We start from the raw sequence: 12,429 nt of genomic DNA on the forward strand, positions 1-12,429 counted from the left end.
TGGGGGAAAATCCACAAGCCAGATGCCACAAAAATCAAAGCAATGGGAAACATTTCTGCGGGCTTTTCCAACGCCAGACTGGCACAATTTACCAAACTAACGAAGGGGCCACAACAGAGGACCCTGGGGCGAAATTGTTTCCCTATTTCAGTTGTGGGCTGTGAGATTTCAGGCCAAGTGGGCGTGGTCCAGCCGGGCCGGGGTCGCGTCTGGTTTACCATTCGCAATCCTACCATGCCAGTAATTGAATCATCTGCCTGGATTGGCTTTAAGGGCTTTGAACAGCAATAACACTCGTTTAATGTGAATCAACTGCATATTTTCAGTACAAAAAAACGGAAATTAAAAAAAATTGAAATATTTTTAACAAATTGATTGGAAATCTGCACCTAAATCAATTAACTTGCCAATCGGTTAATAGAATCAAACATTTAATAAAGATGTTAATAATTTATGAAAAAGCTGGACGTGATTGATTTAATGCATGATTAAGATTAATGGAAATTATATATTGTGCTATCAGAATGGGCCTTTGAATGAGCAATCACCAAATAATAAAGTTGAAATTCATTTCCAAATACAAACAAAGTCTAACAAATTCATTTATAATGCGTAAATAAACGCACTTTGGTTTTAATTAAATTATTCTTGCCAGAGGTGCAACTTAATTAGTAAACGGCTTGCAAAATATAATAATAGGTGTTTGCTTTTAATTTAGTCCTTGCATTATCTTATACGGTTTCCTTGAAATGCAAATATTTGAAATCACACTGGGAAGGTGTGTCACAAGCTGTGTAACTTGAGCTTCTAAGCGTGTCGCCAACCGAAAGTCGAGACCAAGGACAAGAAATTAAAGGATTCTGCTTCTCAGGAAGAATAATGTGTAAAGGATAAAGACAGTTGGGTTCGTGGTACAATATAATTTTATTGATTATTCAATGACAATGAACAACGCTCGCTGACTACTTGGATAACAACAACAGAATAAATTATTAAACATAAATTGGTTAAAATTAAACATATTCATAGGCTAAAAATAAATACCTAAAGAAATTCATCTAAATGGCTAAAAATAACAGCATCATCCTGTAATTGTTGCTTGCCCTAATTAAACTACCAAAAACTTTTCTATTTACAACATAATAATGAAGCCCCCTTGAAAAAACCCAAACCCAACCCTCCGCTGACAGCTGCCGCCGGTGGAGCGTCTAACGAACTTGTTTGTATAGTATATATAGACATGTATATATGGCTAGGCTATCTAAAGTACAATTTGCATAATTACAGCTCCCATTCCCGAGCAGGACACAACAGACAGACAGCTAGTCTACGGACTTTTGACGTGACTCCCGCGAACTTTGCTGGCTGTCACCTCACAACCTCAAGACCCTCAATCTACTCCCTGATCCCGCAACTCTCCTGGGCACCCCTACGCCAATTTTCGTGCTTGGACCAGTTTGTTGATGTCGTTGTAGGTGGACAGCATGGCCGGGTTCTCGAAGTCCTTTAGCTCCGTGCACTTGGCAAAGGACTGGTCGCAGTCGACTCCATCCTGGCCGTCCTTTGCCGCCCTCATGTACTTGAAGAAGCGCAGGATGTCCGGGTTGTCGGAGGTCGGTTTGCGCAGTTCATTGAGTTCTCTGTAAATAGATTGGATAACATGTTAGCTTTTGTTGATGTGTTTCAGATTTTATTTTATTAGACCAAAGAAACCAGACTTGAAGGGATGAAAATATAATAAAAATTATATGATATTCATATCACAACACACTTAAATAAATATGCGAAACTCTGACTTCCATTTTATTATTCTTTTAGTAGCATACTTTTTGGTCGTTGATGGACTCACCTGCTCAGTTGCGCGGACACAAGGTTGCTGTATGGAGCATATTTAGCGGGGTTGGCGTACATCAAACAGATGAGTTTTTCCCGACAGGCCTCGTTCTCCGGATTGAGCTTCAGCTGGGCGAACACGGAATCCAGTCGCGACAGGAGCGGGCTATAGAAAGGATCATAGTTGGAGAGGAGAAGCGAGGAACTGGGCACTTTCTGAAAACTCTGGAAGGTGTTCATCACAGCCGGAGCGGGCTTCTTTGTCATTCCTGGTGCTCCACCACCTCCTAAAGAGCTGGAAGATCCCGAGAGACTCTGGGAATTTTTAAAGGATGCTGCCCCAATACTTTGCAGGGCACTGAGATATGTATCCTGCATCATCTGCTGGCCCCCGTAACGTGACAGCGTCGCCTGATTCAGCGAATTTCCGTTCACCTGAGCATACTGGGCCTGCTGCTGGGATGCCTCTGTTAAAGGAACCAAGAACATAAATATAAGAAGTATAAAATAATCATAAATTATATATATTTATGTCCCACCTGCATTGTATTCATAGCCAGGTTGTGTTTTGCCGTCGTCTGCCAAGGAAAACTTGCTGTCGTCATCAAAGTTCATGCTGTTGTCCCGGAAGTCTAGTTCCTGCGGCGGTTCCATGGGGCGGATGAACAATGGCACCGAGCCAGCGGAACCGGATGTGATGCCTAGCCGAGGTGGGGATTTAAATGAAGGTCAGCATTCAACATTGATTTATAATATCTACCTTTTCCAATCAGCCGACTGACGCTGCCTATGATAGTGGGCAAAAACATGGCCAGGAGCACACTCTTCAGCACCTGTAATCCCATGTAGATGGGCCACATTACTTTCTTTAAGCCTGCAGAAATTGCTTATAAGTTTATTGTGTTGAATTAAATCTCACATCTTCTACGTACCACTGAAGAACAGCAAACGTGCGCTGCCAAAGGCTCTTGGGATATTCAACTCGACGTTGGTGTCTTCCAAAAGGCTACGTGCGGAGCGTCTGGCACTTTCCGGATTTTGTGGACTCGAGTGATTCTTTTGCAAGGCCAAAACCAAGCCCGGAGTTGGCTCGTACTTCCCCTGGCTGAAGAACTGCTCCACATACTCCACCAGCAGATCCTCAAGGCCCTTCAGCTCGGCGTCGAGTGAGGCTGTGGAATTGCTCACCTCGTTTTTGACCTCCTTGAATTCAGTGACTTTTGAGCTCTTGGGTTCTTCTTTGGCAGTTGGCTCTGAGGAATGCTTAAAGTTGCGGCGCCTCATGGCCACCGTCAGGCGGAGATCACTCTCTGTTTCCGCAGGCTGGAAGACCCGGTACTGGCCCGACTTGGTGAAGACATTGCGGGAAATGAACTCCGGACTAATGTCGATGGGCAGGATGGGTCGAAAAGTGTTGTCATCGTTACGAGGCTGACCCCCCATCGTCGTGAGGGGTTGGCTGTAAGCATCCTTAATCTCCGGGGTCTCGGATGCAATCATTCCCACTTTAAAGAGCAACATAATTCCCACGAGGAGCGTGCTGCATCGACGCTTTCTGTGGCTGTTTGCTTTTAATTTCGTCCCGGCGATGTCCTGGCTCCGCATTTTCATTATCCTGCGCCTTGAAGCTGCACTTGCATTCCCCAGTTCCCAATTCCGATTCGTTGTAGTTCGGTACGCTGTAATGAATAATTACGACATTGAAAAGGGGTCTTCCTTTGTTCGATTCCACGGAAATGTGGCCAATTCCCCAATCCCACGAATAAATAACGTTATGGAACGTGACGGGCAACCGAAAAAATTCTCAAACAGAATGATAAGCGCATTACGTGCGTCCTTCAAAGGATAAAGGTACAATCGAAAGAAAAGGTGCACCAAAAATGCCAACTGGTGGTTAAAAATCTTGATAAAAAAAATAATGAAACCAATTTACATAAAAAGGAGCTTTCACTCGAAAACACTTCATTTATACACGCCAAAAATCAATTAGATGTCATAGTTTAAAGCCCTTATGTCTAGTATTTGAAGCCCATGGCCTCAAAGTTAGACCTCCCTAAACATAATTTGCCAGTTTCCGACAATTATATATTCCCAACATAAGTAGGGCTTACTCATTTGAAGCGTGAATTTTCGGCTTATTTTTCCAAGTGCACTTGAAATAATTTCGTTTGTTTTAAAGCCCGACGCTAATCAGGCCGGGTAATGTGAATGATTTGCTGCTACCCAGTTGGCGGGCATCTCAACTGGAGGGCTCGTGCCGAGGGCCACCTCCACCTCCCTTTTGGAAACCAGAAAAAATAAATAAAATGTAAAACAGTCGCAGCCTCTCCTCAGCACACAAAGCACGTCGCCAACTTTTTATTTGCCTCTGCCATTCGTCGCACTTGCTTTTTCTGACACGCCAAACGCTTTATTCCATTCACGGGCTCCAGCTTCAGCTCCAGAGCTTTTTCGCCGGGGAAAAGTGAAAATGTACACAGTTTTGTTTGTGTTTACACATCCCAGGCGTTTCAGATGCGTCGGTCGGTACTACGCCCAGACCCCTCAGTGCAGACTTCAGACTCAACGCCCAGATCACGTTAGTTTCGTGTTGCATTTTCACTTTCGCTTTTGGGAGCAGTGCTCAGTCGAATGCCTTGCCAACTATTACAGAACCGAGTGTGTTGGTGCAAAACCGCCAACTGCACTCGAAAATTGCTTTGTACAAAGCGAATCAGCGGGCTTCTTGTTTGCCATTTCATTGTTTGTTTTGTTTAGCGTTCAAGCGATTGTACGCTTAATTGAAAAATGCATGTTGGCGGGTGCTTTATCTTAATTAATCTCCGCGCCGCTCTAATGTTTTTGTTCTGAAAAATCGACGGATTCGACCCACACTTGAGCATCCTGCGGGGCATGCTTTATTGCTCCGCCTTTCAGCTGCCATTCAAGGAGCGAAGCTCAAGCGTTTCAGATGCAGGTATTCGTTGTATGGAGTGATGCCAAAATAATGAGCTTAAAGTCGAAGGGAAATTAAAAGCAAAGTACAGAACGGTATATCATGAAGGAGAGGTTAATTGTTCTCGTTTTTCGACCCATTAAATATTTCTAGCCCCATATTCTAGCCCCATTTGTAAATTGGCTTTCCAATCCATAGACAAGGCTCGCGCCCATCATGAGCTCATAAATCCAGCCCAATCGATAAAAACTTGAGCTGCTGTCTGAAGCTGACTGATTGAAAATTGTTGTCTTAACTGCTGGGAATATAAGAAAATTTTCCAAGACGTGCGGCGGTTGATTGTTATTCAAAAAGCGCACTCCGCAGCTTCACTCAAATTGCTTTGTTTATGCATCAAGATGCACCGGGGATTTGGGTAGACAGTAAGCTAATAATGCCACCCCCTAATGGAAACATAAAGATCATTGCCCGGCCATTAGGGAGCTTCATTTATCATTTGCTCTTTTCTTAAATTTTTTAACATCGGTGCCTATTATTTCTTTGTGCTGCTGCCGCAATGGGACTGTCTAAATATTTCATTAAAATCTACAGCCCGGCGATTTAAGCCTAATGCTCTCCCCGAAGGTTGAACCAACACATACACTGCATCAATTATTCAAAGAGTGCACAGGGTTGCGGGGTCATGAATATGGCACCAAATGCAAATTAGTTTTTAACATTACAATTAGTTGAAACCCTTCAACGGCGTCCTCCTCGGCCTCAGCTTCCCCACGGGCTCCACGCAAGTGAGATTCAGCTATAGTTTTTGCTCGGTCTACCTTCATGCTCTAATATTCCGCCCTGATATAGTTGAGGCAACTTTTCGCAGAGGCAGCGTTTAATCAGATTTCTGCCTCCCTGCTTTTACCATATTATTCTATGTGTATGCTGTCTGTTCCCCAGTGTTCTGTACTTTTCTGTTCTGTTCAGTTTTCTGTTTTCTACAGCGGCGCTCATCCGAAACGAAGTTTCTCAATTAAGTCACAAAAGTTTGGCCCCATCTATGACGTCCACGCTCCTTTGATCTAATGCAAACTGATGTCTCGGGCGGGTCTGTGTGTGCTCTGGATTTCCATTAGCACCTACTTGGGTTTCAGGAGCTCTCGGGTTCAGGGGTAATGCGGCTAATAAGCTGACAATCATCGTTTACGACACGCTCGTCTGGGAAACTGCGAAGCCACAAAGTACAAAAGTTAGACAATGGCTCTTAACCAGTTTCGGATGGTGGCCGGTTGACAAACGTCTATTACTAACGGTCGCCAGCGCTCGTAAACGCGCGCTTTGATGGCAGCCTGGGAACTGTTAGTGACATAACCGTTAGCCAAGAACAACTCGGCCAAGAGATGGACAAACCACCACCCAGTTGACCATCTGTTGCGGCCGGGTGGCAGGTGCATTCACCCAAACATGTTTTCTGCTATTGTGGCAGGACGGAATAATAACATGAAGTACAGTGTCAAAGGTCAGCTGGTCCGGCAGTTCATAATTTTATGTCAAGCTTTATTCTACTTTGCTTGGAATGAACTTTATTACCAGACTGGAATAATTAAATGTTAAGACAAACAGAACATCATTACAAACTTAATGTCAACTACTTCCATTTGTAAACAATGAGAGGGCTCAGTCCTATGTCTCAAGTGGAAGAAGTCTCAAGAGCAAACTATATACGTATATATAGTATATATGTATATAACTAATAAATTTTCAAGCAACCTGTCAAATTTTTATAACTTGCAATCACTGAAATGGGTGGATCTTAAGTCGGCATTAACCCTCATCTGTTTTCCAGACAAGGCAACGGCAATAAACATCTTTCCGATGTATTGATTTCATGTGTGCTGTTTGTCCAGGACCTTCCTCACTCTTTAATGTTTGGAAGGCAGCTTGAAGAGGCCATTCATCGACCCACAATAAATATTTGTGGCAAATCCTAAATGGCTTTAACATGCCGATTTCTCGACTTAACTGCTCTCACTCTCGAAAGCATAATAATGGCATCTACGTGAGGAACTTGACTCAGACCTTTTTGGAATGGTTTCGGCTTTAATCGACTCTGGGAGGACTTTCGATTTTGGCTGATTCCCCAAAATGGCCAGCAATGCAATCTAATCTCGCCGGGTTGCGTCTAATTGTGTGCTGTTTTCGCCAATTAGCTGCCAATTTTGGCGGAATGTTGGAGCGCCCATTAGGCTCTGATTGTTTTTCGGGGCGTTGTCCCCCTTGAACTGGCTAACACTCTCCCGAAATAAAGTGATTTACATGCGTGGCCAGCACCTGAACCGCCAGCTGTTTGCTTTGCTTTTGGCCCGGCTATTTGGCTGTTATTTCGCGGTGCTTTAGAAAGTCTGTGGGCATTTATGTCATTAAGTCGGTGCTGTAAACCCAAATTAAAATCACTGGCATACGGAAAGTGATGCAATCGGTGCTTTCATAAAATGGAATTAAATTCACACTTCCCTCCGAACTGAATTCAAGTGGCCGTGAAACCATTTTGACATGAGCATCTCGGAAGAATGTCAACTGGCAGCTCTTGCATATGGAAAATATGAAAAAGGCCGTGTTTGCATCTGCATCTGCATCTCCATCCGTATCTCTAAATGTATCTGTGTCTGAGCCTGCATCTGCCGCTGTCGGATGATAAGAGTGCTCTCGACAAGAAAGTTGCTTCTTCAACGTCTGCAAACGGGATTTAAAAGCTGGCAAAATGAAAGTGCGAGTCGGGCAGATTGCTTGCGACTTGGCAGTGCCACATCAAAACTCACGAGGATGTGCTCCCCATCTTGCATCTTTCATTTCCCAACTGCCAACCCATTCGCATTTCACTTAACTGCACCACTAACCACAATTCCACGGCTCACTGGAAATTAATATGTGGTTTGTGATGCATTTAAAAAGCGAAATGATAGTTTCAAGGGAAAAACAAGATCGGGATTACTACAATGTCAGTATAGGCGCAAAAAATACCTGATTACGGGAACTTCTTGTATATATATCAGGTCAGATAATTATATGCGTATACTTAATATTATTAGCACTATTATTTTCTATCTACATTAGGGCCCTCTTGAAATAGATATTTTCATGTGTCATTCGTTTACTCCCCCGCTGGTATTATTTTCATAATTTTGCAGTTGATCGACTGAAACGAAGAGGCTTTCTTCGACGCATTTTTACGGACTGTGAGCCGAAAAAAGAAAGTATCGTTAAACATTTGGCGACGCTTCGATTGCCCACGAAGACGATTCAAAGCGATTCCCTTTCGGCCAGTTGGGGTAGGCCAGCTGTTTGGCTTATGTAACACCGCTCGACAATTAATTACGGAGCTCCAGAGCGTCTGAGCTTTCCTATTAACTTAGCGGCCACACAGAGCCAGAAGCTGAGATACACTGATACAAATACTGTTCAACAACCAAATGAATGGCTTTAAGCAGCCACAACAACAGTGTCGACAGTGAAATGTTAACAATCGGTTTCTTTTGCTTCGTCGCAGGTCGGATACCTTTCCTCATTCGCTGGCAATAACTCATTAATTGTCTGAATTAAAGCTCGTGGATGAAACTATTGAGCATCTTGCTTTTCCCAGTGATTGATGATGGCCCTCGCTGTGGTCCATCAATTACAACTCAATTTACCTTTGCACACTTGCACACCGGAGACGAGCGTAAATCCTTTAGGAGTTTTGTTTCATTCAATTTTCTGGTAATTTAGTTTCTGCATTCGCGGAGAACTTTCTTCGCGCGACTTTCGTTTCGTTTGGTTTCTGTGTGTTTCGAAATCGGAATTGCATTCACCGCCGCACCGTTGTTTTGGCCAGGTGAAAATGCTGGCCGAAACCCGTTCACTCACTTTGCCCACTTCCTTTGTCAATGCAATTGTGGCGGCTGGTGCCGTTGCTGCGTTCTCCGCTAATCACAGATCGTTTTCGTTTCACTCTAACTGCACTTTGATCCACTGAACACACTGCATCCGCGAAGAATGGCCACCGATTTCAATTGGGGCAGCACACGCCAATGATTGGCTATATTTTGGCAGTTACTTTAATCGATGGGTGCACTGGAAGCCGCCGTCGAACCAGTTGTTGTGTCTTTCCTGGCTTTCTCGCGCGTCTGCGTCTATCGCTCAGCTCGCGTAGATTTGGACTGCCGGCGAAAGCCAAGCGGCGGGTGCGATCAACCAGTTTGGCTTTGAGTTGGAGTGCCTCGTTTCACGTAAGTGCTTACGTACGAGCACCTTACGTTGCGGAGAGCGGCTAAGAGCAAGCCAGTTGGCCAAGGTAGTTACCATGACATTGAGGCGGGAGCTGAGCCAAAGCCATTTCCACCAGACGGAGAAAACAAGAGTGACAAAGTCGACAACTGCACAGGAAACTCTAGACATGCAATTTATAATTGAATTTTTAATATCATTTGGTAATTGAATATTTTAATTCTTAAAAAAAGATTAAGGGAGAATAAAGAGTGTTCAGAATTTTGTTGTCTTATGAAATCAAAGATACAATTTAATTAGATTCCACAGCTAATATTCGTAAGCAATAAAGCATTTTTAAAATTTCTTAGGCAATTTCACAAATAATCAATCCCTTAAATAGGTCAAAACAATTTAAACTTACATACAAAATCACATAATTAGCTTAACTTTTGTAAAATCCAAACCGTTTTTAATTTTGTAATTTTTTTACAGTGTTTACACTCTACCAAAGACTGCAATTTTCTCTTGCACATGGAAAATTAGTCGCTAATGAAAAATGCTCCTCTCCGGCCATCACATAAAATGCAATAAATATAAAACAGTCGCCGTGAAGTTTTTTGTCAATTTTTTTCTGTGAATGCTTATGAATATCGTGAATCGTCGGAGATACGCCGAGTCATGGGGCAATATTGTGGTCACCTTGTACTAAACTAACGGAGAGCGGTCACTTAGTCACTCAGTCAGTTGGTCGGGGAATCAGTCGAACTTTCGATTTTGTTTACCCAAGTGCGTTGCAGTCTGGGGGGGAACTGAGTTGCAAAAACTTGGCCAAGAGTTGCCACAAAACTTTATTCAATTTGCTACATTTTATTTTTGTTTGGGGCTTTGTTTGTGTTTTTCCTGGCCGGCGGCTCTGGTTAAAGTTTTCGCAGCTGCGGTTCCCCACGCGCAATTTAAGCTCGATTAAAAATAATTAATATCTGAAATTGTTAAGCAAGTTTCAATTTGCTTCCAGCGGACCCCTGACAGAACCCCTTATTTATTTAGGGGCATGGGACAACAATAAAAGATGAATTGTTGAGGAAAATGATTTGGTTTTGAGAGAGCAAAATATTGGTGGCTTCATTTAATGTATTTCCAATCCTATGACTTTCATTTAAAGTTCCAATGGTGTCGAGTGACTTAACTAAAAGCCTTCTAAGAAAACCCTTCAGTTTGCTTTCCATATGCGATTTTCATCCGTTCTAAGCCACTATAACGCCTGAAGGAAACTGCTTTTGCAGCACTCAAGTTGTCGAGAGTATTGTCGTCTTTGGGATTGCAGGATTACGGGATTACCGATGCAGAGCACAGCTGCATCGCCTGAGCAGTTTCAATTTCTATAAATATTTAAACTGGACTAGTTCACTGACGCACGCAGCAGGCACATTTTCACTTTATGTGCGGAGTTTGATTTTTGAACGGGTTTCGATGGCCGGTTTACGCCCGAGAAAGTCTTCGCTTAGAATTGGCCAACTAAGCGTCACATTGTTATTAATTTCTGGTGACAAACTTTGCCATTGACTTGTGGCTAACAAGCGGAAACGCACCACCCACCACTCACCGACCCGCCAAGCCACCAGCCGCACCACAAATCAGTGAACCACTGAGAAGCTCAAAGCCACATCGAAATGAAAGCCAGCTTATGAGACCGCAAAATCAATAACCACGCGCAATGTAACAAATCACCGGCAACAATGGTCCGAGAAGTATTTTCTAAAGCGAACCCGCCCGAAAACGGGGTCGACTTCTATGCACAGACAATGGTTGAATTATTTGCGAACACCCATATTGGCCATCTCCATGTGAAAGTGCTTAAAGCGAATTCATTTAGCGCCTATTAAAACGGCGCGAAAGATGTCAAAGAAAGCCCTCTGACAGCCAACATCTCCTCCATCATTTCCAGCTGACATGTGTCCAACGGCAGCCCTAAGATAAGTGCCTAAAACCCTGGACACTATTACGTTATATCTCAATGTTTCCATAAAAAGTATATGAAGCCGAGCTCGAGGCTTGGGCAAATTTGTGTGCGCCGACACTGTGGCTGGTCACAAATGTGCCTCGGATGTTGTCAATATTTGCGAACCTTTTCTTTGCATTTATTCCAATCATTAATTTCACTTTTACTCATAAATATGCTAATTGCCAGCTCACGCCGGCTTCGTAAAATTTCTATTGGCGGCTATTTATTTTTTGAGCGGATAGATACACTCACACCCAGAATGCCTTTGTTGGCATTGCGCAATCTGGCTAAGAAGAAAGTGAGATGGGCTTCCATAATCGGCCACCGATGATGAGAGGGCCTGCGAGGTGTGACAATAAGCAAAGTAAACACTTTCACGAGTGCATGCGACCGTTGCCCGTCATCACAAGACAAAATACAAACCATCCAAATATCTACTGGCCGTTGACAGTTTCACAGCAGCCGGTGTCACATCACGCATTCCTCAAAGAAATTTTTAATTAGTTTATTTTGTTTTTGTTTTAATTTTCACGCTGGCCGTTCCACTGTGGGAACATTTCACTTTTCCAACGATACATAATTCACTTTACAGGTGGTCACGTTTGTGTCACACGTCGTCGAACTACGACCTGTGAGCTCCACAGAAAAAAAGGTCTTTTGAACTTTATGCTTTAGTATTTTTAAAATTAAGGACGGCTTTAAAAGTATGAAACAAATTCTTAAATTCTCCAATTTATTTATAAGTCAATAACACCAAATTATATTTTTCTCACTGCATTAAAGTAAAACAACAAGATGTACGACCTTTCACCCACGCTGCGTAAGCCCCAATTGAATTGTAATAATATACTAATTTCTCTTACCTGTCGGTCGTCAAGACGGCCACCTCAAGTAGAAGGGCTAATGAGTTTATTAATAAGCTTGTGAATTTGTGGGATTGGGGACCCCAATTTAAGTTTCTAGACGTTTGTTGTTTTGGTTTTTGCCACACTATGCATAGACAGAAACCTTTTACGGCCTTTTCTTGTCGCAAAAATGCCAAAAATAGGCTCGTTCAAAGTTCGCCTGCGTAAACGATATTTTTATGGGTCATACGTTTTTATGTTGCGGTTGTTGAAGTATCTTGAACCCACAAAGGGCACAAAAAGAGTGTCAAAGGTTGTAAATGGTGTGGGCCAGCTGTCGTTTATAGCTTCTGAAATAGCCATTTCGTGTTTCTGGGCCAACGATTAAACGTTTTTCAGGGATTTTCTTTGCCAAAAACTTTTAAAAACAAAAATTTGTTGATAATTTTTGCAGCCTTTGTTCTTATTGGTTTTATTAGTTTTCTGTTGATGCCCAGAGCTCTTGACATAAGAACCTCTCAGAATTATTGATGAATTACCATTTTACACAAATATTTCATTTCCCATAAAAAACCAAAGTAAATATG

The 12,429-nt window shown here is 42.8% G+C and overlaps 1 protein-coding gene across 3 annotated transcripts; it reads right to left on the minus strand.

Moving 5' to 3' along the window:
• Positions 1–1,228: 1,228 nt before the first annotated feature.
• Positions 1,229–8,935, minus strand: Osi24 (Protein). Of its 3 annotated transcripts, none has more exons than XM_017248432.3 (6): positions 8,654–8,935; positions 2,766–3,512; positions 2,594–2,707; positions 2,373–2,534; positions 1,850–2,300; positions 1,229–1,640 (listed from the first exon to the last, which is right to left on the minus strand). In XM_017248432.3, exons 2-6 carry the CDS (start codon positions 3,442–3,444, stop codon positions 1,430–1,432), a joined length of 1,617 nt encoding a protein of 538 aa, XP_017103921.2. In that variant the 5' UTR covers positions 3,445–3,512; positions 8,654–8,935; the 3' UTR covers positions 1,229–1,429. The 3 variants fall into 3 exon arrangements, with proteins under 3 accessions (XP_017103921.2, XP_017103920.2, XP_070137846.1); XM_017248431.3 differs by having other exon boundaries at positions 8,440–8,935; XM_070281745.1 differs by lacking the exon at positions 8,654–8,935 and adding an exon at positions 3,945–3,964.
• Between the last annotated feature and the right edge of the window lie 3,494 nt (positions 8,936–12,429).

This window comes from Drosophila bipectinata, chromosome 3R, assembly GCF_030179905.1.
Source record: "Drosophila bipectinata strain 14024-0381.07 chromosome 3R, DbipHiC1v2, whole genome shotgun sequence".
In the NCBI taxonomy this organism is placed as follows: domain Eukaryota; kingdom Metazoa; phylum Arthropoda; class Insecta; order Diptera; family Drosophilidae; genus Drosophila; species Drosophila bipectinata.

Excerpts from the sequence above, each read along its gene's own strand:
- Osi24 (XM_070281745.1), bottom strand. Across the intron at positions 2,708-2,765 it reads ACGTTTGCTGTTCTTCAGTG|GCTTAAAGAAAGTAATGTGG; the intron begins GTACGTAGAAGA and ends CAATTTCTGCAG. Across the intron at positions 2,301-2,372 it reads TGGCTATGAATACAATGCAG|AGGCATCCCAGCAGCAGGCC; the intron begins GTGGGACATAAA and ends TTCCTTTAACAG.